At 46.1% G+C, this 24,928-nt stretch overlaps 3 protein-coding genes across 12 annotated transcripts in view; 2 read left to right on the top strand and 1 right to left on the bottom strand.

Annotated features, from left to right (window-relative positions):
- Positions 1–747: 747 nt before the first annotated feature.
- On the bottom strand, positions 748–9,672 carry Zc2hc1c (zinc finger, C2HC-type containing 1C). Its single transcript, NM_001014079.1, has 3 exons — positions 9,589–9,672; positions 7,508–8,837; positions 748–1,306 (listed from the first exon to the last, which is right to left on the bottom strand). Exons 2-3 carry the CDS (start codon positions 8,816–8,818, stop codon positions 1,040–1,042), a joined length of 1,578 nt encoding a protein of 525 aa, NP_001014101.1. The 5' UTR covers positions 8,819–8,837; positions 9,589–9,672; the 3' UTR covers positions 748–1,039.
- Positions 9,673–9,949: 277 nt separating this feature from the next.
- On the top strand, positions 9,950–23,141 carry Acyp1 (acylphosphatase 1). 5 transcript variants are annotated; one of them, XM_017594098.3, is made up of 3 exons: positions 9,950–10,192; positions 16,518–16,609; positions 22,728–23,141. In XM_017594098.3, the coding sequence occupies exons 1-3, from the start codon at positions 10,027–10,029 to the stop codon at positions 22,941–22,943; spliced, it is 474 nt and encodes a 157-aa protein (XP_017449587.1). In that variant the 5' UTR covers positions 9,950–10,026; the 3' UTR covers positions 22,944–23,141. The 5 variants fall into 5 exon arrangements, with proteins under 5 accessions (XP_017449587.1, NP_001186097.1, XP_006240370.1 ...); NM_001199168.1 differs by lacking the exon at positions 9,950–10,192 and adding an exon at positions 16,156–16,201; XM_006240308.5 differs by lacking the exon at positions 9,950–10,192 and adding an exon at positions 16,166–16,348.
- Positions 23,142–23,945: 804 nt separating this feature from the next.
- Positions 23,946–24,928, top strand: part of Mlh3 (mutL homolog 3) — a 36,874-nt gene continuing 35,891 nt past the window's right edge. For 5 of the 6 annotated variants that reach the window (XM_006240312.5, XM_006240311.5, XM_063261941.1 and 2 more), the window contains exon 1: positions 23,946–24,752. The gene's annotated coding sequence lies outside the window, so the exon portion shown is untranslated. The remainder of the gene's footprint in view (positions 24,753–24,928) is intronic. The other variant, NM_001108043.1, reaches the window with a different exon arrangement.

Raw genomic sequence — 24,928 nt, 5'->3', positions numbered from 1 at the left:
TGGGGATGCAACCTTGTGACTCTAGCCATGGCTTATTTGTTACATGGAATAGAGAACTTGGTGTGCTCCTCAGTAAACCTGCCTGGGGGAGAGAGCATGTCAGGTTACAGATCCAGTGGTTCTAGGAGCTTAAGCAGTCATCCTTCTTAAGCTCCCCAAACCCATTAGTTGACGGCCTAACTTGAAGTGGGCACTGTTCCCACGGTTAAGAAGACCTGATCCCCTTCAGAGTTTAAAATAGAAGCATGACTACGCAGGGCCATGAAACAGTGAGCACTGTCCACGCTTGCTTAGACAGGATCTGCTGCCTCAAGGCAGCCACACAGCCATGTTTGAAAGTGTACCAGCAGCTTCTTCCTTCAACATAGGAAGCATTTAAAGAAAACAAGCTCAGAGAAGTTCTTTTCTACCCATCCCTGCCCTGTAAACTACATAAAGATATTTCATTATACAGCACGCCACAGGGAAGGGTTAGGATACACTGGTCCCCTAACGTTACATACTTTTGTTGGCTTTCAGCCAGACCCATGAGCCATGAAGGCCAAGAACAGACTTCCATCAGCAATGCCTCACAGCACAGTCTTACTGCCTTTCATAAGAGTTACCATCTGTGTGACCATGACACTCTGACCTCGACTCACTCATCTCTATATCCCAACTTTCAAGAGCAAGAAGAACTAACAGAAACCCTGGACTCTGCTGTGGCCAGAAAATGCTGACTACAGGCACTCCAGGCACAAACCATGGTCAGGTTCGGGAAGAGCTTTAATGCAGCCTCACTTCCCAGGGTCCTCAACTACCAATTCTTCAGGCAAGACCATGAGCACTCAGCCAAGCTTCTGATCCTGTGAGAAGATGGGGCTTCCATTTGCCCCCTGCCGTGCAGCAGTGGCTCTCCTCCACATGGGTCGTTTTGCCCGACAGGCAGATCCTGAGTTTTGGAAAAGTTCTGTTTTTCTCCCTGCTTCCCATCACTTATCTCTGGTTTTCTGCTGAAGGGACGAAGAGCCCGAGTGAGGCAGTGTCTGCCACTGTCTGCTCAGCTGTCATGCCTCCTTGGAGGTGGAGGACGGTTCTTGATGGTCTTACACTTAGGTATATGGCGTTCAGCCACCTTGGGAGCAAAGTGGCGGCTGCAATGAGGACACTGCACGTAGTCTGGGTTTTCTGCAGGCAAGATGGAAGGCAGGTCTGAGGGATTGCCACCTCTGGCGATTACCTGCTGGACTTGTCGTGCATGCCGGAGGGTACGGATAAAAGACTCGTGCTTCTGTCTCCAGGTGCTCTTCCGAGGAGGAGGCTCAGCCTGCAATGTAAAAGGAGCATTGAGCCGTGGGTCTTTCCCCTTTCTGGGGCTCCCTGGGGAGCATGTGGAAAGGGCCTCAAGACCAAAGAACAGAGAAAGGTGTGAGCAGAATAAGCGAAGCACAGCCCAAGAGCCTTCAAGGAGGGGTCCTACCTGGAGGCAAGGCGACCCTGAGAGGGGTGGGATGAAAACACTGAATGTAGGGCTCCTCTCCTACCCTGTATATCCAGGTGCCTAGCACCCCAGGATTTCTCTCTAAAGAAATTGAACTAGATACATTTTTTAAAGATTTTTAATTTCAGGTGTGTGTGTGTGTGTGTGTGTGTGTGTGTGTGTGTGTGTGTGTGTGTGTGTGTGTATTTGTGAGAGAAAGAGAGACACAGAGACAGAGAGAGACAAGGGGCCTGGGGAGGGTATTTCTTGTAATTACAGGTGGGTATATGTGAGGAGCTGTCCGAGGAGCTGTCCTCACAGATGTGAGGAGCTGTCCTCACAAACTCCATTACAAGATGGCACCGGCATCCGGCAGAACGCACCTAGTAAAAAAGGCAATACGCAGGCGCCTGGTAACTTCCCTACTCAAAGGGACACGTATGTTTTGGTACGTCATCTGGCATAATTGGCAGCGACCAGTCAGAGAGTGACACGTCCTAGGCGAGGATAGTTTCCTATATAAGGGACAGTTATTCCTCACTCGGCATCTCCGCATTGTAAGCTTATGCTCTCCCTCTCAAGACGCATTAAAGCTTTTCTGCAGTAGGATCCTGTGTGTGCCGCGTCGTTCCTGCTGGCGAGATGTAGCGCGGGACAGGTATAAGCCCCCTGAACTCTGGTCCTCTGAAAAGGCAAAGTACTCTTAACCACTGAGATGGCTTTCCAACCCCTAGATGACTTTTAGTTCAAATAATCCAGACAGGATAAGGAACAGAGTTCATCTCAGTGCTGGTGGTGGGGAAGCCTGAGCTTCCTAGCAACCACGGAACTGTCAAACTCCTTTCTAAGATCAGCTCCCAGAATACTAATAACTAAGAACAAGAAGCTCTTGGGAGAAACCACAGTTCTCTGGATTCATTCAGTGAGCGAGAAATGAACCTTCCAATACTGACTTTAGGGAACCACAATTACAGGGGTCACTACTTCATAACTTCAGTATGAAGTCCTTTACTGAATAAACTCACTACAGCTTAAGTACACATGAACAGAAGGTGTGTGGTGCAGACCTTTGATCCCAGTACTCGGGAGGTAGAGGCAGGAATCCAAAGCCAGCCAGCACTAAAGAGGGAGACCCTGTCCCAAATCAGAAACAAAAACAAAGAAAAAAAAAAAAAAAAGAACAGGTGGCAGGGATTGTAAGATCCCCCATGAGAGCTTATCTAAAGAAAGAAGGTCCCAAAGTACAAAAACAAAAACTCAAGAAACTGAAAAAAAGTTTTAACAGAAAAATATAATGTCAAGTACTATGTCCAGGGTATAGAAATGGTTCAGCAGTTAAGAGCACTGGCTGCTCTGGTAGAGGACCAAGGTTTGATTCCCAGCACCATGTAGTGGCTCATAATAGTCTGAAACTCTAGTCCCAGGGGACAGCATGCCTCCTCCTGACCTCCTTAGGCAATGCACACATGCAGGCTAAACACCCATGTACATAAAAATAAATTGTTTAAAAAAAGATTTTGTTGAAAAAAAAAAGGAATATAATATGAAAAGTGAACAGCCAGAGAAACAAAACCACCATAAATTAAAAGCCTGACAGTCGAAACTCAAGATGCATTGCAAAACAATGAAACCTCAGAATGGGAAAACGAGACCAGATGGAAAGGAGAAATGACCAGAAAATCAGTCCAGAAAGCTCAACCTGTGAGCAAACCTGTTCCAAAAAGGACAGGAAGCCCAAGAAGAAGTTATTAAGGAAATAATAACTTAATAATAATTTAATTAACATTTGTAGAATTAAAGATCACGTCTTGACCCTCAAAGTGGCTTACCAAAACTTCAAAATGAGGCCTGTAAAACCTTAAAAAAGTTCAGAGTGAAGAAAACCCTGTTAGCTTTTGGAAATAAAACAAAATTGGTTTCATAAAGTGAAGCAAGAGTCAAAACAACATGAGATTTCCCAAGAGAAAGCAGTGGGTGCTGAAAGCTAGAAAAAAATACTGTCTAAAAGTTCTAATAAGGTGAGAAACCATGAAATGTTTCTTCTTTTTATGACTTTTATTAAATTTGTTCTTTCACAATTAAAAAAAAAAAAGGCGTTCTCATAAAGAGCCAGGCAGGGAGGCAGAGGCGGGCTGATCTCTGTGAGTTCCAGGCTAGCCAGGGCTGCATAATGAGGCAATAGCTTAAGAACAAAGTTCTAAAAAAATCACTTCCCACCGAGATTTCTATGCCCAGCCAAGTCTTCAAATAGGAAGCATTTATGTAGATAATTTCTTTAATTCCATGAATAAAAATATACTGCTTATGCATGTCTCTTGGTAAGCTTCCAGCAAAACAAACAGGGAAACCAGAAAAAAGACAGGGTCCAACAGTGAAGAGAAGCAAATGGAAGTTACAAAGCCAACGGATGGCCACTCCAGACCGAGCAAGAGGAGAAAGGGAAGTTTCCAGAATTTGGGGGAAAAGAAAAGCATCTCAAACTTTTTGTTATAAAAGGTATCTAGGAGCTGGGGAGCTGGCTCAGTGGTTAAGAGCACTGCCTATGCTTCCAGAGGTCCTGAGTTTAATTCCCAGCAACCACATGGTGGCTCGCATCTCATCTGTAATGAGATCTGGTGCCCTCTTCTGGTGTGTCTGAAGACAGCAACAGTATACTCATATACAGTAAATTTAAAAAAATCTTTTTTAAAAAAAGGTATCGACATTTTCAAAAACATTAGGGGGCTGGAGAGATGGCCCAGTGGTTAAGAGCACTGTCTGTTCTTCCAGAGGTCCTGAGTTCAATTTCCAGTAAACACATGGTGGCTCACAACCATCTGTAATGGGATCTGGTGCCCTCTTCTGGCCTGTAGGTATACATGCAGGTAGGATGCTGTATATATAATAAATAATATTAAAAAATTAAAAAATGTTAGGTTGGTTAGGGGAAGCTTTATAAATTCATGGAAAATTTGCTTGTCAATGAAGACATAGACCTGTACTATAAAACCCACTGTTTTAAATCAGAACTGTGGTCAGCTAGAGTGGAAGGGAAAATAATAATGGAGAAGGCAAGGGGACAAGGGTCTGCAAGCAGACATCAGAGAATGTGGAAGGTTGGCAAACAAGGAAGCAAGCATATTGTTTAGAAACATGGGAGTGCATGCCAGAAGATAGCTCACACGGCTGCGGACTCAAGCGGGGACCTGAGAAGGATGACGTAAGACTGCACTGTACACCATTTAGTACCACGTGGGTTTTTAAATATGTGTGACGAGCTATTTAAAATAAAATCAGAGCCAGCAAGGTGGCTCTGTGGGTGAGTGTGCCTGTCACCTCATGCTCAATGGCCCAAGTTTATCCCAAGACCCATAAGGGAGAATAAGAGAACCAGCTCTCACACGTTGTCCTCTGATTTCAGCATCTGTATGTGCACGCTGACACACAAAGTAAGTGAATATTGATCCTTAAGAGCATTTAAAGGTGGGCTGGAGAGATGGCTCAGTGGTTAAGAGCACTGTCTGCTATTCCAGAGGTCCTGAGTTCAATCCAGATCAACTACACAGTGGCTCACAACCATCTGTAATGGGATCTGATGATCTCTTCTGGCACGAAGAGGTACATGCAGATAGAGCAGTCATACACATAAAATAAATCTTTAAAAAGAATTAAAAAACAAACTGTTGGTGAAAGGTAAGAACAAGGAATGCCATCAAAGGGAAAAGCAGGCTTGACCAGGCATACCTCATTGAAACCAAAGACAGAAGGGCTGGTATTAGACATGGCAACCAGGAATCTTAAAAGAATTCAGCAGAAGAATCTTCACCCCTACAGTAGCTGTGTTTCCATCCCCTATCATACCGAAATACTCATTAATACATTAAGCTCAAAGATCTGTGTGGGCTCCTGCCCCTCATGCTGACAGTATAGTAGACGCGCTCCCTGTCTGCAGGGTGTTATATGAATATTAACTGATTTAACAGACGTCCTGTTCTCAGAGTATACAGGAAGAATGACAAGGGCCTGCAGCCACTTAGCTCTCAAGGGCACGGGACTCTGGAGTGAGACATGAGAGTCCAGGATAGAGTGCAGCTCAACCCAAGTCCTTTCTGCCCAGTGCAGCCCAGGACCTCAAATGGTCTGCCTAGAGCTGGGGACGGGGTTGGGGGATGGGGGGGGTGGGGAGGTGGGGGGTCGTTCTGCAGCTTCACTGCCACTATATTTAGGATATTTAGGAACTTAAGAAGCACCGAATACTTTTGATGATGGCCCCAAGTAAATTACTATGATAGGCTAGAGGGAATCCCCAGTGAATTACAGGGCTGACCAAAGGGGGAAGAATAGTAACTGGCCATCCTGTCATTATCTGTCAGAGCAACATGCCAACTTCTTATTGGAAACTGGCTTCTAGGGAGATCATCTCTGAATGTGGGAGAGACATTCTTGCAGTGATCTCTCAAATTGTACGGAGAGAAAACAACTGTAAATAGAAGTTACCCTCCAACATCCGTTATACCAATGTGTTTTTAAAAGACTCTATCTAGCACGGGGACATTGAAACTGTAACATCCTGATAAGAGAGAATTGGGAGCTGGGTGTGCCGACTCAGGCCTCTAATCCCAGCACTTGGAAAGCAGAGACAGGCGGATCTCTGTGACTTTGAGGCCAGTCTGGTCTACATAGTGAGTTCCAGGCCAGCCATTCAGGAAGAGAAGAGAGAAGAGAGAAGGGAGGGGGAGAGAGGGGTGGAGAGAGGAAGCCTATGAGGGCACATTTCTTTTGGGAAGAAATGAAAACAGAAATAGATTCTATTTTTCCCCAGACTATTAGAGTTACATGGGCCTTTGAGGTTGTCTAACATGGGTTATTCCTAGCCCTGACCATCTTATTCTTTAATATTTTTCTTTAAGTTCATGACCTCACAGAAATTATGGGCTTAATATGTTGTTCTAATACATTCTAGAATAGTGTTCAGAAACTCTTATTTTACAAAGCAAGTACGTGGCTTACCCTTGAAGGTTGGTTATGGGGCAACTGTCTCCAGGTGGATTAAATTAACCCACAACTGATTAACTGGGTTAGTTTAGCCTGAGCCGTATCAGCTAGGTGTCATGAAGGCCTCACTTAGGTTTTTTTAAAAGTAAGGGATGTTTTTGATATATATAGAAAAGAGTACTGTATCCCTATGGTGTTAACTCTAACTAGTCATGGAGAAGGGATCTAAACTTACATATGTTTCTTGACCTTATTGAGAAAGTACATCAAAGTGAAACTAATTTTGAAAGAGATTACTGGGAATGGCAACAGTCGGAAAAAAGCAAGGGATTCCCCTAATAAATCAAGAAAATATGCATTTTATAGTTGTTTTAAAGTAAAATGCAAGTTTTTAAATGTAGGTTTTTTCCTGCAGCAAACATGAATTCGTTTTTATAATAATCAAAAGGTCATATATTTTGAAGTCTAGATTTTGGAGTCAATTCAAGTAAGATTTATCTATAGGCCGTACCGCACAAAGGTGTTAAGATGGGGGGGGGGTTCGGGGAGGAGGTATGGGGTGTGGAACAGTCGGAGGGTGGACAGGGAGGGGAATAAAATCTGGAGTGTAAAAAACAAGGGTGTAAGATAGAAACTCAAGAGCAAGGGCCACTGATTAGCAATCCATGTAGATCCACACCTACAGGTCTCTGAGGATGTCGCTAAAAGATAAAAATCTATTTAAACTGTTCGAGCTTGTATGCCTGGGGTTGTGCGCGTGTGGTGTGTGCCTGCATATGTGTGTGTGTGTGTGTGTGTGTGTGTGTGTGTGTGTACATGTGTCAGTTTAGGGGAAGCCTAGGCCTTAATTTTTGAGTGGATATAATGACATTCCCACAGACACAATAAGATTCTTACCCTCACACAGAATTGTGAGGCTCCAGTGGAAAGCTCTGACTAGAGAGATGGCAAACAGAAATCCTGATTCTCCCCTTCGTCTTACAGGACCCCAGTTCCCACAAGAAAACTGGTGAGGGCATAGCAGGCCCTGCTGCGCACCCCCACACAAAGTCAAATCTAGGAGGCTTTTATTACCTTGTCTGTGGCTGGCCCCCTCCAGTTCAAGTACTGCTCTAGTTCTGTGCCCTTCGCCCGGGCCCTGGAGGAGTCAAACACTTTTCTTTTGGAACCCTGCATCTTGCCACAAACGGTGGAGTGTCTCTGCAGCCTGAGGGAAAGAAACGAGCGTCCACAGTGGCTGCATTTGCCCAACTCTTGCTCTTCTGTGGAGGAGCTGGACCCTGAGGACCCTGGTGTTCCGGACAAACTCGATGCCTGCAGTTCATCGCCCAGATCCTCTGCAGGTTGAGAGAACGTGCCTGCTGACGGTCCTGAGTCTCTGTCTCGGATTTTATTGTTACTTACCATCAGCCTTTCCCTTTTGAGCCTCTGGATTTCATAATCAGAGAGCTGGAGTGGACTAGAGTTTTCCTGAGCCTGTTCACACGTTTGATCCTCTCCCCTGTTTCTACTGAACACCTCGGACCTCAACTCTGGGGATAAGCAGGAGTTGTGTGTGGTGTCGAGGTCACCATCTCTAACCCGCCTCCTAGGTAATACCATCCTTTGTAGCTCCCTGTCTTCCTGGAAAATGGCCTGTTTCTTTTCCCTCTGAATCCTTCGAAGACCCTCCTCTGTCTTCTTTAGCTTTTCTCGTAGGAGAATCTCCTTTCTTCGGATTTCCTTCTGTAAACTCTCGCCTGCAGCTTCTAGCCTTTGGATCTGTGTCCACTCTGTCCTATGGAGCTGTGCCATGACCTTCTCTGCCTGCGGGGAAGCAAGGAGAGAGGGATTCACCCAGCTCCTTAACCCAAAGCTGCTGTCCGAAAACTCGCTCGAGTCAGGGAGCCTTGGGTAGCCATTCTGGTCCCCGTCAATGCCTGTTTCACTTGTACTATGTGACTTCCGGTGGACCATGGGTTTCAGTGGGTATGCCCGATCCACGCCAACTCGTTTCTTCCTAAATGGAATGAAGTCCTGGTCATTTGCTTTGGGATACCGGGGTGTCGGGCTAGACAAGTAAAACAAACCCTTTCCTTGGCCCTGGGCATTGTTTCCTGAGCCTTGCTGGCTGATTCCTGCACTGTGGGGACAGGAGTGCCTCCGGGCTTTCGTGCAGATGTTCCTTTTGGGGTGGGTGGAGATGACATCCTCTTGTTCCAGCTCTGTGTTGCTCCAAAGCTTCTGCTGGAAACTAGTCCTCAAGTGTCCCATCGAGGACCGCTGGGGAGAGTCACTTTGTTCGTAAGGGTCGTGCTTAGCGGAGTGGAGCCCATGAGCTTCTGTTTTATTATGTGGGAACATAACGCCCACAGGCAGATGTGGAGCCAACTGGAGACCAGCCATTCAGTGCCTGGACCGAAGCCTAGGGGAGATTTAAACCAGATACATGTGAAGAATTTGTCTGAGGTTCACTCCCGGCTGCTAGGGTAAACTGTTTGTACGTTTGCCCTACCCACGTTCCCTTTAAACGTTTCTAGAGACTGTGGTGTTGGATCCGCCAGGATGTTCTTTCAATAAGCATTTAGGGAGTGATGATTATGTGTTAGACCAGACATTGCTAAGCCCCGAGGTCCAAAGCATAAACGTGGCACAGGTGTTCTGCCACTGACTTTTCTCCAGGCCGGTATATGACCTGCCATACGCCATTTATGGAATGGGTGGGAAAAGCTCTAGTTCGAAGGTCGTCTGTGACACAAAACAGGCAACCTGTTCTTACCAGCCCCGGGTTCTTGTAAACTGCAGAGGCTGCTCTGAGTCCAGTCCCACAGTTTTACAGGGTGAGAGCAGTGGCCTGGGGACAGGGCCTGGCCCAAAAGGCTCCCTGCTGCAAACTACAAAGAGTACGGGGTTGCCCGACCTGAAGCAGGTGCCTGATTGTCAAACCCTCATTCAAAGATGCTCTGTGGCTCAAACCGGTCTTAGCTTGTAAAGAGTGTGTGTTGGGGGAGGGGTGACAGACACCTGAGGGCCCCAGCCCGCTTTAAATCCGGAACTCCGAAGTCATGTTCTGTCCCAGAAGGTCAAATGGGAGCCCTTACTGGAACCCGGCCCCTAAGGATAAACTCTCATCTCCAACCCCTCGGGAGGTCTCGGTGTCTCCCCTTTCGGCATACCTTAGGCGCTCGGAGGGGAGACGCTCCAGCTCAAGGAAAATCCCCAAGACCTAGTCTTCCACACCTGACTAAACCCAACCGCCGTCCACGCAGGCGCTCTCTGTCTACCTCTGTTATCCCGTTGCCTAGAGACCAGAGCGCCGCCTCTGGTTGAGAACTTTGAGCTCCAGTTGTGCGCAGGCGCAGTCCACAAGCTGTCGGAAAGCCGCCCGGGACCGGTCTGGGTGGTGGGAAGTGGTGGTGGTAGTGGTGGTGGGGAATAGGAGGATGGGGAGGGAGGGGGAGGGAAAGAGGGAAGGGAGGTGGAGTAGGGGTGCAGTCGGGTCACTTGACACCGGTTGCAGCCAACTCCACAGCTCAGATCAGCGTTGCCCTTGGGAAGGGGTTGGAGAGGTTTTTCTGGGGCTACATCAAAGAAGAGTTTGGATTTCTCCGAGAATGATGCTCCCAGACCTTAGGGTGTGCCCTTGTCTGGAGAAGGGTGGAGCCCTCAGATGGGCTCTGGACTCATCCCGCCCCAGGATTCGGGGGTCTGTCGGGCTAGCGGGAGTGGGACTGCTGATCACCCTTCTGAGCACGCTGCGCTACTGCGCTCAGGCCCCAGGTAGGGTTACAAGCTCCAGGCTACATGCTCCCGGGCTGTCTTCCCTCGCAATGCTTTGGCGCCTGCTATTAGCTTTATTTTTATTTCGCTACGTGTTATAGTCCCAGGATAGTTTCTACGGCCAATCTAATCATTCTGCTATTATAATGTTTTACTCTCACGTGACCGTTACTACTTAGGGCCCAGGAATGACTCAGCCAAATGTAACAATAATAAAGTTAACAACCAGATCAACAGTAATGAAGATAACTTGATTTCAACATTAAACGATCCTCTGCAACTTTTTGACATCAGAAGAGAGTTTATTTGTCTTCTTCGTGCTTCAGTTCATTTGGATAAGCTGTTTGGAACAGATAGCTCAGTTTTTCTTGTTACTACTCAGAAGATTCGTGCACGTGGGAAATAAAGTAGACAGCAGTCTGATTAATACAACATATCAGATGTCAGCTTTTATGTGCTACGAAGAAACTCCTAGGTGGGCTCTCTAGGGCAGATTGTCAGTCATTCTTTTCACTCTCTGTTGGCTCTTCGGCCTTCTCTGCATTGCAGACGGTTCCCCCGACTAGGACTGGCGAATCTCAGCCCCCCCGACCCCTGCCTTGGTCAGCTTTCTATGGTTTCCCTTTTAAACTAGTTTTAGCACTTGCCCTCAGAATCTCTAGTTTTAAAGTATGCATAACTTCCTCATGCAAGACAAATTTCACTTCTCTGGGTTCTGTCTCCTCTATGTTAGTTAGGATCCCACTCGATTCTCTTTTGTTTTGTTTTGTTTGCTGTTTGTTTTGGGATAGGTTCCCTATTTAGTCCATGGTTAGCACTGGTTAGTCCTCCTCCTGCCTATTTAATCCTCTTGCCTCAGAGTCCCCCTGGGATATAACCCCCCCACCCCACCCCCGCTGGGGAGAAAAAGAGAGAGAGAGAGAGAGAGAGCCAGAGAGAGAGCCAGAGAGAGAGAGAGAGAGAGAGAGAGAGAGAGAGAGAGAGAGAGAGAGCCCGAGATCTATGTGAGTATATGCCCTGTGTGTGCAGTGCCTGGGAAGGCCAGAAGATGGCAATGGAACCCCTAGACCTGAAGTCCGGGCACTTGAGAGCTAACAGGACAGAAACACGCCCCCCCCCCTCTCTCTCTCCTTCCCTCCCTCCCTCCCTCCCTCCCCTTCTCTCTTTCTCCACCCTTCCCCCCTTCTGTTTGATTGGCTTTTTTTTGAGATAAGGTCTCAAAATGTGGCCTTGGTTGGTCTGAAATGTGCTGTGTATTCCAGACTAGCCTTGAACTCAAAGGGATCCACTTGCCTCTGCCTCCAAAGAGCTGGAATTACAGATGTGTACTGTGCTCAGCACACCTCGATTGATAGATAACAAACTCCGCACACACACTCAACTTTTCCTTATCTTTCCTCTGTGTCCGGGCCCCTGTGCTCTGGCTTTTACCCTCTCTTGTTAACTAAGTAGTGTCCTTCTCCAGCAAGCTTCTATTTCTGGAGCCTATGCTCCTGTGGTCTGGCTTCTGCCCTCTCTTGTTAACTACATAGTGTCCTTCTCCGGCGAACTTCTATTTCTGGAGCCTATTTACTTGGCAAAATTGATCATTCACTCCCTTAAGACTCACTTCTCACTACTCCTGAGTCCTCAGTCTTGTTCCACCTCTTTAAGGTGCCTGGCATTCACACAGTGAATATATTGGAATATACTTACTCCCTTGCTGAATTCTAAGTTTAGATGTTCTCCTGAGTGCTCTTATTTTTGACATATATGCAGTTCTAGGCAGTGTCTTCCTTAAGACTTCTATCAGATCTGGAATTTGGGGGTTCTCCTATGTCTAAAATATGCCCTGTTTAGCAACATTCTCTCTCCAACCACGCACCTGGCACATCCTTGTGACAGTTCCTCGGGAGCCCCAAACTCAGTGTGACAGATACTGATCATCTCCCCATTCTCTGCTGTTTCCTGTGGTTCATGTCTTCTCGCCCTCAAAGCTCCCATTATCTTCTTTCTTTGCCATCTCTTCCAAATGACCTACAAGTTCTGTAGAATCTGCATCTGCCATTTTTCTCATAAATGGTACCCTCTCTTGTCCTGCCTGTGTTTATCATTGCAGTGGCTTTACCCTCTTCACATCTGCATTTTCTCCCCAAATCCATCCTTCTCGCTGTTGTCCAGATGTTGATTCTAAACTTTCTTAGCCAGCTTTGTTGAGATATTAGCAGAACCTAGACTTATCAATCAGTGGTACAACATATACTTAGAATGCACAAGGACCTAGGTTTCATCACTAAGCAATAACAACAACAATAACGCACACACACGCACGCACACACGCACGCACGGCAGGGGTGGGGGGAGAGGCAGGGGGGGAGAGATCACAAATAAAAAGTGTGTATAGTACTCTGACAACACATATACTAGAACGGAATTGATACTGAGATTAGCACAGCTGCTGCTCAAGAATGAAACACAAATTTACAAAATGTGTCTTTTAAAACTTGTTTGGGGGTGCTGGAGAGATGGCTCAGCAGTTAAGAGCACTGACTGCTCTTCCAGAGGTCCTGAGTTCAATTCCCAGCAACCACATGGTGACTCACAATCATCTGTAATGAGATCTGGTGCCCTCTTCTGGTGTGTCTGAAGACAGCAACAGTATACTCATATATAGTAAATTTAAAAAATCTTTTTTAAAAAAAGCATCTGGACATTTTTAAAAACATTAGGGGGCTGGAGAGATGGCTCAGTGGTTAAGAGCACTAACTGCTCTTCCAGAGGTCCTGAGTTCAATTCCCAGCAACCACATGGTGGCTCACAACCATCTGTAATGGGATCTGATGCCCTCTTCTGGTGTGTTTGAGGATAGCAACAGTGTACTCATATACGCAAAGTAAATACATATTACAAAAAAATTGTTTGGGTCTGTGGAACTAGCTCAGCTGTGCAAACAGGAAGACCTGAATCAGTCATCACAGTCCACATTTTTAAAAGCCCAGCTTGGCTGGTTTTTCACAGATTTGTAATCCTACTTCTGATAATGCAAGGACAGGTGACTCCCTGGTTTCCCTGGCCAGGCAGCCGAGCCTACCCAGCAAGTTCCAGGACAGTGAGCGAGCCTGTTGAAAAAAAAATGGGTTGTACTTGGAGAATGATACTCTAGCTTGTCCTCTGGCCTCCATATGTGTCTCCACGACACACACGAACAAGAAGATGCACAAAATCATATACATACATATATATATTTATATATCAGTGTAAAGCGTGATGTTTTGATACAAGTATACATTGTAAAATGATTAAGTTGAGCTAACCGTTGTGGTTGATATTAGTTAGGGGTTTCTATCCCACCTTTGATCATTTGGTTCCCAAATAAAAGACACAAAACTTTTATATTTATAACTAGCCTTAAAAACACTAGAGCAGAGCAGATATCAACCCTCAAAGTTATTGTCTACTTACCTGTCAATAACCCTGAGTTATAACTTGCCATGTTCCTCCCGGGCCACTCTTTTTTTTTTTTTTTTTTCGGAGCTGGGGACCGAACCCAGGGCCTTGCGCTTCCTAGGTAAGCGCTCTACCACTGAGCTAAATCCCCAGCCCAACGTGAGTCTTTTTTTTTTTTTTCTTTTTCGGGGCTGGGGATCGAACCCAGGACCTTGCGCTTCCTAGGCCTCCTGGGCCACTCTTACTTTGACTGTCCAGCCTTCATGGCTGTGTTCTCATGATTCACCCACCCCATGGTGTCTTCTCTCTTTGCCTCTCTCCTCCTCATGCTCTCTCCTTCTTCCAACCTCAAGCCCTGCAACTGAAGTTCTGTCCACCTCTCTTCTGCCCAGCTATAGGCCGTAGGTATCTTTATTCAGCCAATCATTTTAAATTAAGGTTGCATAGCATCACTTGGTGTAGTGAGGATCTCCTCGTCCCTGGGGCCAGTCAGGCCTTGGGGGCCAGTATTAAGCATTACAATACCTGGCAATGGATCCAACCTCCATGGCTAACTACTAAATCCTTCTCTTCCCTACTGACTTCTTGAGGAACTGATCCATGACTTAATCACCCTACAGTTCTGTCTCCCCTGAATAGATTGAGTCCACCTCAGCAGGTCTCAGCCATGGCTGTGCAGTGGGACGCAGTATCTTGGAAATAAAATGTGGGCATATATTCAAAAGGTTCCCCTAGGATCCTAATGAGCAGATGGTGTTTGAGAGTCCCTGGTTTCATCACAACTATTTCTGCCATCTTGCCTGTTGGTACTACCTCACCCACAGACTGGAGAAAGAGAGAGTATTCCTAGAAGTGGACTTTGGACTGGCTGCCTGAAACTAAATCCTGGCTCTGTCATTTTCTGGTGGTGATTCTGTAACTTTGGAAAAATGCTGTCCTCTCCACCACCTCTTTCTTGGTCCTTCCAGTCAGAATTAATCTCTTTGCTTCTTCATAACACCTTCTGTCCCTGTTCTAATGCTGGGCTGTTCATGGTGAGCTCTCAGAGTTAGAGAAATGAATCACCATGTTCCCCAGGATCTTGTCATTCTGTGCACTGAGCTACAATGAAGAGCTCTTTGAGGGCACCGATTATATATCATCCCTCTTGTACACCATATGGCCTTCCATCCATTTCACTACTCAATGGGTTTGGAATCCATAGGGATTTGACTTACTTTAATTGAAGGTTAGAGAAATTACATCAGTCAAATACAGTGTTTAGTGTTGTTTTCAAATATTGCCAAGGACACCATTCAGTCCTGCTCCTCCTCCCCCCAGCAGGGAGGCTTTTTAACTTTGTAACGGGGAACTAGTGTAATGATAGATTTCCATAGCTACCACCACAAACTATCTCATCTCGCCAAGTCTGCCAGCCCCACATATTAACAAATGGGGCTGGGTGTGATGAAATGATATAATACAAGCAATCCAAGAGGGAACAATAAACGCCACACTCAATTTGCTTCATAGGCATTCTTTTTTTTTTTTTTTTTTTTTCTTTTTTTCGGAGCTGGGACCGAACCCAGGGCCTTGCGCTTGCTAGGCAAGTGCTCTACCACTGAGCTAAATCCCCAACTCAGCATTCTTTTTTTTTTTTTTGAAATTTTTTTTATTATATATAAGCACAGTGTAGCTGTCTTCAGACACACCAGAAGAGGGCATCAGATCTCATTACAGATGGTTGTGAGCCACCATGTGGTTACTGGGATTTGAACTCAGGACCTCTGGAAGAGCAGTCAGTGCTCTTAACCACTGAGCCATCTCTCCAGCTCCCCCAACTCAGCATTCTTGATCCTAAGGGTAGCTGAGTTCCGAGACCTACAAATCAAATCTTATTTTAGCAATCCTCACTTAGAAACCCCTTAGTGATTCTCTTTTTCTAAAAGCAAATGCATGCAGTTTGGTTATTTTGCTCAGATTTATTGATTCTATTGAGATTCCGAGCCATGAACTACTTGCCCATGCTTTATTACTTATCAATTTTAAGCATAATCTTAGTAAGGTAGGCTCTGGGTAGCAGCTTGCAAAACCCCAGATAGAATGACTTCACTGTGATGTCGTGTGCATTTATTGTCCCTTGTTACGAAGTTAAAATTATGTATGACCCAGAATTGGAAGACAACTGGAGGGAGGTGGGGGGAGGAAGGCAGGCCAGATCTGCTATTACAGTCACAGACTATGCTAACAGCCCTAGGCACCCAGTAGGCAGTCATGTTGGTGCTTAGTTTATGAGTGGACATATTAAGTGTTTTGTCTATGCCTTTCTATACCCACGGGAAAATGACAAGAGGTGCACGCTTAGTGACGAAGTAGGGAATAAGTTGGCCAATGTTTGCAAAACCGGCCTCAAAAATCAACCCCAGGCTCCTTCCACAATGTGACCCATTTGTCCTGAAGCCCCACCCTCGGGCGTACTCTTGGCCGAGGAGCCACCTCTGATTGGTTAGATCGTGATGACGGACGTGCAGGGCAGCGTTGGAGAAGCTGCGCTCTAAACTTCCGGAAGCGGCAGTTAGCGTGGCGCGGGCAGTTGATCTAAAGGTCTTCTTCGGGGCTGTACAGCGGCTAGTGGGGAAGCCCCGGAAACTCGAGTGTCCGCCGCTCGGATCATCCAAGTGTCAGTGGAGGGGATGACGGGCCTCATGGGGATAGGATGGATGGCGGCTTCAGGGCTGCAAGGGTAGCGGGGTGAGCAGGTGAAGTCCCCCCACACCACCAGGGGATTGCGTTTACACATACCCACCCACATAAACCCTTACAGTTCCGGGACCCTGAAGTTCCGGAAAAGCCCCCATGGTGTGGGGAGTACGGGTGCAGCCCTTCTTAGGATGATGTCTCACCTTGCTGTTTCTGACAGGTTTGAGCATGGCAGAAGGGGACACCTTGGTCTCAGTGGATTACGAAATTTTTGGAAAGGTTCAAGGGGTGTTTTTCCGCAAGTACACTCAGGTATGTGGCCTATAGACTTAAGTGTCGGGGAGCATCACTAAGTGATGGACAGGAGGCCTGGTTCTCACGAATGGGCACTGGGAGAGTGGGAAGGGAGCACCTGGACACTATTCCGAAGGAGAATACTGTTAGCACATCCTGTTGTGCTGTCACCAGGCTAAGTCATTTTTATAGGAAAGCTGCCATCAAGATAGAGAGGTGGCGTTAGGTGAACCAATCTTGGAGAAAGTTACGGAATCACCCATCATCATACATACGACAAGTTTATTCCTCCAACTTCCTTTCAATACCTCAACTTTTTTCCCCCCACCATGGGACTCAAACCCAGGGACGTTTGCATGCTAAGCAAGCCCTCTACCAGATAACAAAAAACTTGGCATCCTCTACCTCTGTTTCCCATCACTAATCTCCCCAACGCACAAGGGCGTCTCTCACCATATCCATCCTAAGGGATGTGACATAGCAGCTAATTGAGAATTTTCATTGTTTTAGTTCAGGTATCAAAGTATTTAAAACAACTCAAGTTGTACAAGTAATGTTCTTCAGTCACAGGAGAAGTAAGTACAAATCAATAACAGAAAGATAACTGAATATTCCAAATTATCTGGAATAACACGTTTTCTAAAATTATGGTAGAAATGTACTGAAAACCTTACCATTTTAACCATTTGAAAACACAGAATTCTGTAACCTTCATACATTCATACATTCTTATCACCAAGGAACATTTGAAGAACTTACCCCCGACACATACACTTTTTTCTTTATCTCTACCCACTAACCACCAGCTCCTGTCTTCCCCTCCACCAGCCCCTGGCAGTCATGATCCTGCTACCCATGTATAGATATTTATGTGGAAGTCAGAGGATCATTTACGGGAGCCAGTTCTCTCTTTCTACCATGTAGATTCCAGGGACCGAACTCAGGTCATCTGGCTTGGTGGCAAGAACCATCTTGTTGGATCGCTATAAATTTGACCGTTCTAGCTAGCTTACAGGTAGAGTCATAAAGTATTCGTCCTTCTGTGACTGCCTTACTTCACTAGCATCCTGTCCTCAAGATTCATCCACACGTCCTGAGTCAGAACCTCCTTCCTTTTTAAGGCTGAATAATATGTTGTACGGTCTCAGGGTGGTTTTGATTTGCCTTCTCCTGATGAACAGGGATAAGTATCTTTTATGTGCTAACTGGTATTAAAAGAAGATGTTATATATTTGGAGAACTTTGTATTCAAATCCTTGGCCCATTTCTAAATTGAGTTATTTTCCTTCTTTTATGTATGTGTTAATATCTCTTTATCTACTGCAGATACGAAGTCTCTGTCTCTTACCTTTCTTTATTTGAGTTTGAGGTAGGGTCTCTGTAGCCCTGGCTGGCCTGGAACCTAAGAAATCCACGTGCTTCTTTCTCCTGAGTGCTGGGTATAAAGTTGTATGTTACCCTGCCCAGCACTCTTTCTCTTTTTAGAAACTTGTGTCTATGTGAACATCTGTGTGACTGTCTGTGGAGTATACGGCAGAGTAGGTTTGAGTGCCTACAGAGGATAGGAGAGGGTGGAGATCCCATGGAACTGGGGTTTCAGGCAGTTGTGAGCCACTTAATGTGGGTTCTGGGAATGAACTCGGGTCCTCTGCAAGAGCAAGTGTTCTTTACCACTGGACATCTCTCCAGCCTCTGCATTGATACTAGTCTCTTTGCAAATGTCTGATTCCAACATTTCTTTCACTTTGGAGAGTTCCTTTTTCTTGATAGGGTTCTTTGAAACATCAAAGTTTTTCATTTTGTTTGTTTTGAGAAAGTTTCACTGTATAGCCTAGACTGGGTTCAGACTCCTGGTATTCCTCCCAAATACTGGGATTACAGACTTTAGGCACCATGCCCAGCGGAAGGATTTACTTTTTTTTTTTTTTTCTTTTTTTCCGGAGCTGGGAACCGAACCCAGGGCCTTGCGCTTGCTAGGCAAGCACTCTACCACTGAGCTAAATCCCCAACCCCTAGGATTTACTTTTGAACTCCCAATTTTGCTTTTTCTGGGGGTGGTGGGGGGTGGGGGTGGTGGTGGTGGTGGTGGTGGTGGTGGTGGTGGTGGTGGTGGTGGTGGTGGTAGTGGTGGCGGCAGCAGCGACGGCAGCAACGGCGGCTGTACTTGTAGTGTTGTGATTTGTCCTTTTAGGGATTTAGGGTCATGAAGAGTCATGCCTATGTTTTTCCCTAAGGCTTTTCATGTTTTGATCTCTTAAGCTTTGGGGAGTTTTTGGAGAGCAGGGGTTGTGTGTTTGTTTGGTGCCAGGAAAGAAAAGCACACCAGGCTCTGCCAGATGCCTCTCCTTAGCCCACGTGGCCACTGCTTTCCTGGGAGGCCATGCAGCCCTTAGAGAAGCAGACTCCAGATCCCTGAGCAACGCCGGCCTCTGCAGGCTTTGTTCCCTCAACTGCCCAGCAGCTTGTGCACACACTTCCTCTACTGTACTTTCTCTCCTGCTCAGGTCTCCCCTTCCACAGAACTCCGGCCATCAGGCCCCCTGCAAATTCTTCTGCCTCCGGGCTTCCCTGTCAGCCGGTTCTTTTCCTACTGTACTAAAGCAGAGTTCTAGTTATTCATCTGAGAGACTTTCTTCTTAGGTTGAAACAAGAACTGGCGATTAGATTCCTTAAATTGTTCTTAGAAGGTTTGGCTCAGTGGTGCACATTCTTGAAGGCTGGAGGAGGAGGAGGGTGTGGGCACTAAAATGAGCTCAAGACCAGCCTGGGTTACAATAGTGAGACCCAACCTCAAAGAAAAAAATGAAAATAAAAAAATCATATATAAATAACTATATGTATAATTTATATATATATGGACTGGGTAAGCAAAAATGTTTATTGGATCTGTGTGTGTGTACATGCATGTGGAGGTCAGAGGACAACTTGTGGGAGTCACTTCTCTCCTCTCCTTCCACCATGTGTGTCCTGGGGATCAAACTCAGGTCATCAGGCTTGGTGGCAAGTAGCTCTTCCCGCTGTGCCATCTTGCCAGCCTGGAAAATGGTTTTCGATATGTTGTTAGCATATTGGAATTTCCTTTCAAAGAAGCCTGTTGGAATTTCACTTTATGCATTGTTTTGTTCATTTTTCCTGGGGAGACGTGGATAGATGTCTGTTCACCCTATTAGGGTACCAAGAACAGACCAAACAAACAATTGCAGCTTGGTAAACCAGTGAGCTTTAATTTTGATTAAATATGAATGACTTACTGGCAGCCACAGCTTGCAGTCCCCATCCCCCATCCTTAACACCATAAGTGATGTCAGGGAGGGTTAGAGTGTAGTTGCCTTTTATGCCAGTTAGTGTGCTGTGCTGAGAGTCCCTTAGGAGCTGCTTCGTGTGCCTCCCTCCCGGAGGATGGAATGCTATTGGGCCTAACATGAGGGGCTTCTCCAGGAATCATAACTGCTAAGTTGTGGTTTAAGCCCAGAGAACAGAATTCTCCTGCACTCGGATATTCTAATCTGAATCTGAATCAGCAAGCAGTATTATGATATCATTTAAAAACAAGAGTAAAATTTAGCACTCAAATAGAACCTGTTGGAAATTCCCATCCTCCGATGGGTCAGAATTGGGAGTGTCTTGTTCACGGGAATCCAGGTCAATCACATTTCAGATGAGAGATTTATTTGGCCGATACAACCTCCTGCTCAAAACTGCAGAGTCACGCTGATGGCTGCTTGCCGGCTGGTGATTTAACCGCTGGAGGCTGCAAGCTCCCCCAGCTTAAGTTGGAGCACAAGGGCGCAGTTACACATTTGGCTGGATGGGCTGCCTTCCTCAGAGTGGACTCTCAGCTTTCTTCTTTCATGTCTCTCCTTTGGCACAACTATACCCACTGTAGACAGAAGCCTTAGTGTCCCATCCATCCCCGAGGCTGTTACTTGATGGAAATATTTTTGTTCATCATGCAAACACGTCTGCTCTGACTATAACTGCTTTGATGGCTACTCCATCGAGTTCCTCCTCAGAACATTATGTGTGTGTGTGTGTGTGTGTGTGTGTACATAATGTTTTCTTTGGTATACTCTAGCAGTCTCCCACATTTTCTGGGTTATGCCGTCATTTGCCCATGCAGTTGTGTTAGCTCCCATACTCTTGTAATCCAACCTCTCCTATCATCGATCAACAGCGATAGAATATCCTAATTGTGATTTATGTCGCAATGAAACTAGCTCCAGCCCGTCACTGTCTTTCCTCAATGCTCGCTTCTGCCACAGCTCCATAAGGAACACCAACGTGGGACAAACCACCAATCAGCTTCTCTTCATAAGCACGTGCAACTTTATGTTTTTAATTAATATTTTATTTTTTTGTTTATTGGTACTTTGCCTGCCTGCATGTGTGTAGGAGGGTGTCAGATCCCCTGGAACTAGAGTTACAAATGGTTGTGAGCTGTCCTGTGGATACTGGGAATTGAACCCAGGTCCTCTGGAAGAACAACTAGCGTTCTTCACCACTGAGCCACCTCGCCAGCCCACACATGTTTAACTGTGATTACTTATTAGAGGGGAGAAATGAAACACCAGGAAAAGGAGCACCAGGTTTGGAAAGGTGGCTAGCATGAGATCCTCCTCAAGAAATGAGCTTTATTGGGAGACCTTTGTGACTCTGGGGTCTACGGGCAGGCCTTGAGGTAGGAGAGCATTAATTCATCAGATTGGGCAACATGGCACGACTTAAAGGATTTCATTGAAAACTCAGAGAGGAATGGGAAGGTGGCTCAGTGGGTAAAGGCACTTGCCACCAAGGCTGCTGGTGGACTGATCTCAATCCCCAGGACTCACATGGTGGGAGGAAGGAACAGTCCTCTGACCCGCATGATAGGTAGAAGGAATACCCACAAGAGATGGCGCCTTCAACGAAACCCCCAAACAAGGGGAAATATCCGACTTTTATGTTCTCTCCATATTAGAGTTTGTCAGTAAGTTGTTTTTAGTGATTTAGTTTAGGAGAGCCTACAGGATAAGAGCACTGAGGAACCAGTACTGGACAGGACTGTATATCAGGGGCTGTAAGTTATGAGGCCGTAACACAGCATGGCTTCTTAACTCTTGGTCCAGAAAGAGCTGCCTCACAGACTTGGCCTGATTTCTCCAGGCTACCAATCTGGTCTCTCAGAGCAGCCCGTGTCTTCCACAGGCAGACCCCTGATCTAACAAGAAAGACGAGTGGAAACCTGATAGCTGTGGAGCCTCGTGAACCCTGAGTGTTCAGAGGCCTCACAGCTGCTTCCCTTCTCCACCAAGTGTGACAGAAAGTGGGCTTTGGGTGCAATGTAAACATGTTGGGTTAGCGGGTCCTCACAGTAAAAACAATGGTTGTGTTGCCCAGGAAATTGTGAAATACTGTGCAATGATCTTTAAAGATACAGTGGGTCTCTTCATCTGGATTTGTTTAGGTGTGGTCCTCGCTAAAGGCGAAGGGAGGGATCAAATAACGCGAAGCTTTTTCTGTTTAACACACCCACTAGATTGCTGATTAAGAGAAGAGAAAATGAGGGTTGTGGGTACAGTTTAGAGCTGAAGTGCTTGCCTCCCTTGGTAACATGTATGAGGCCCTAGGCAAATACCCAGTCCTGCAAAACCAAACTGAAACTCGGGGTCTTCCCCACCTCACTGTATTTGGCTTCGCATGGTGCCGCACACTGATAATCCCAGCACTAAGAAGACAGGCTAGATGAGGGTTGGAAGATCAAGGCTAACCTGATCTACGGATGGGTTCTGTCTAGGCCAGCTCAGGCTACATGAGACTGTCTCAGAGAAAGAAAGGAAAGGAACAAGCCATAAGCATTAGGACATCATTCTGAAGGCATCTTTTGGGGGCTCGCTCTAGTGCTCAGCCACAATGACTGTGCAGTGGAAAATGCTAGAGAATTCAATGCTGAGTTTTGTAGAAGAAAAAAGGAAAACAGAATCAAGTGGCTAAAAATCAGCCATGAGATCCTTTTGGTGTCTGTTTTGATTTTTCTGGACAATGTCAAATTAGTTGCGGTGGTTTGCTTCCAGGCCAGGATGCTGGCCACAGATTCTCATCTCACTTTGTTCTGCACACTCTTACCGGACTTCTTTCTTTCTTTCTTTTCTTCCCTTAGGCTGAGGGCAAAAAGCTAGGTTTGGTGGGCTGGGTTCAGAACACCAACAGGGGCACGGTGCAAGGACAACTGCAAGGCCCCGTCTCCAAGGTCCGCTTTATGCAGGAGTGGCTGGAGAAAAGAGGAAGTCCCAAATCTCACATCGACCGAGCAAACTTCAACAATGAGAAAATCATCTCAAACTTGGATTATTCAGACTTCCAAATTATAAAATAATGACACGAATTTTAATTTTTTCAAAGTAATCTCACTCCTTTTTTTATCGGTATATATAAAATAGAACGATTCTGTGCTCAGTATTAGAATTTGTTAGTAAGTTATTTTAGTTGCATGTTTGAAAGTTACCAGGTATTACATGTATGACGAAAGACAAATGTGTACAGTTCTAACCAATAAAAACACATTAGAACCTCATGCTGACATTGCCTTTTTCTCTTTCAATCATTGGTGAACTTTTGGGCAACATGATGTATTCAATCAACATTGTGGAAGGAAGATTTTGAGGTCCCTTGAAGGGGTCTGAAAGAGAAGTGACTTTGAGTCATTTCTTTAAATTGTTTGCCCAGGGGACTTCATATGTAGTGAGAGCAAATGCTACCAGGTTGGGTTGTTAAGTGTTCAGATGATGTGTTTCACTAATGACTTTTGGCTTTCAATCATTTGAAGCATCTACTGTCATTCCTTTTCCAAGGGTTAGAAATTCAGATAAAGTAGTTATGGGCTGGATTGCCCCTCCCCTCATCCCATTGGACTGCTGACTCACAAGTGTATTTGCACAAAAGACCACGTGAGACAGCCAGCCACACCCAGGAGGGAATCCTGGCCTTACTCTCTGACTTGTCCCAGAACTGAAAACAAAACAAACACCACCACCACCACCACCACCACCACCACCACCACTCCCCACTCCCTAACACACTTAAACCACCCAGCCTGTGGCCTTTTGTCAAGAAGCTCGGGCAAACTGAGCCATAATCAGAAGTTTGCTTCATTGATTCCAGAAGTTGGTTTGGTTAGTAATTAAACAAATATATACTTATTTTAAAATTTGTCATAAGTTCCTTTAAAAGGGAGAAGGAATGGGTGCTTCTTTTCCAGAAGTCCTGAGTTCAATTCCCAGCACCAAAATGGTGGTTCACATAGCCCATGACTCTAAGACTAAGGATCCGATGTGCACATGTACAGGCAGACATAAACCCATAAAGTACATAAATCTTTTTTTTTTTTTTAAGTTTCAGGGTGGAGGGGGAGGAGGGTCAATGAAATTGAGACAAAACTGAGGACTGCCTAATAATTCCCAAAATATTCTCACTGTGCCTCTTCAGTTAGGAAAAAGCAGTGGTGGTAGTGAGGGGTGAGGGGTGGGAGAGAAAAAGAGGAGGGAGGGACCCTGATGTCCTGATTTGCAAATTAAGAGAGTTGGGCTGGGAGGGCGGGGCTCGTCTTTAATCCCAGCGCTTGGGAGGCAGAGGCAGGTGGGTTTGAGGCCAGCCTGGTCTATATAAAGTGAGTTCCAGGGCTGCTGTTACACAGAGGTCATGTCTGGGGAAAAAGATAAGAGAGAGAGATAGACACAGAGACACAAAAAGAGAGGCTTGTCAGCCTTCCAGCTCCATAAAGCACTAATTTTAAGAATGTTCTGCATTCATTCCCTGAATATCTACTTGCCATCAGGACACAGCAGTAAACAAACCAAACCCCACTGTTTACAATCTAGCGAACAAAGACTAAGGACAAGAAAGATATGTGTGGAACTAAATATTAGAATATGCAAAGGAGACGACAACCAGAAAGGCAACAAAGTAATAAAATTGACTAAAAACAGCCTTTCACCCCATCCTCAACAGAGAGTAAAGTCCAAGAAATAATGAAAGGTGAAGGGAAGCGCGGCCTGGCCACCTTGGCGCCTGCGCACTGAGACGTCGTGCAGAAGCCGGCTCGCGGCGTCTCGGAAGCGCATGCTCTGGAGCGAACACCGGACGTTGGAGGTGGTTAGTCCGTGAGAATTGATGGAGGAGATTCGAGGTGAAGTGGGAAAGCACGTGGTGAAATATGGTCCTAAGAGCTTGTCTAACTTTACAGGAGCAGTGGTGACGGCCGCGGGCCCCTCTGGCGGAGCCGGGGCTCCCCCGGAACGGCGGGGCGGGTGGACTGCGCAGGCGCGGCCCGGCCTGCACGGGAACCCGGACTGTCTTGACCCT

This window comes from Rattus norvegicus, chromosome 6 (assembly GCF_036323735.1).
Source record: "Rattus norvegicus strain BN/NHsdMcwi chromosome 6, GRCr8, whole genome shotgun sequence".
NCBI classification, from domain to species: domain Eukaryota; kingdom Metazoa; phylum Chordata; class Mammalia; order Rodentia; family Muridae; genus Rattus; species Rattus norvegicus.
This window is presented reverse-complemented; position numbering and strand designations above follow the sequence as displayed.

Excerpts from the sequence above, each read along its gene's own strand:
- Zc2hc1c (NM_001014079.1), bottom strand. The coding sequence starts at position 8,818 with ATGGCTGGTCTCCAGTTGGCTCCACATCTGCCTGTGGGCGTTATGTTC. Across the intron at positions 1,307-7,507 it reads GGGGGCCAGCCACAGACAAG|GCTGAGCCTCCTCCTCGGAA; the intron begins GTAATAAAAGCC and ends TTTACATTGCAG.
- Acyp1 (XM_017594098.3), top strand. The coding sequence starts at position 10,027 with ATGATGCTCCCAGACCTTAGGGTGTGCCCTTGTCTGGAGAAGGGTGGA. Across the intron at positions 10,193-16,517 it reads CTACTGCGCTCAGGCCCCAG|GTTTGAGCATGGCAGAAGGG; the intron begins GTAGGGTTACAA and ends TGTTTCTGACAG. Across the intron at positions 16,610-22,727 it reads TTTTCCGCAAGTACACTCAG|GCTGAGGGCAAAAAGCTAGG; the intron begins GTATGTGGCCTA and ends TTCTTCCCTTAG.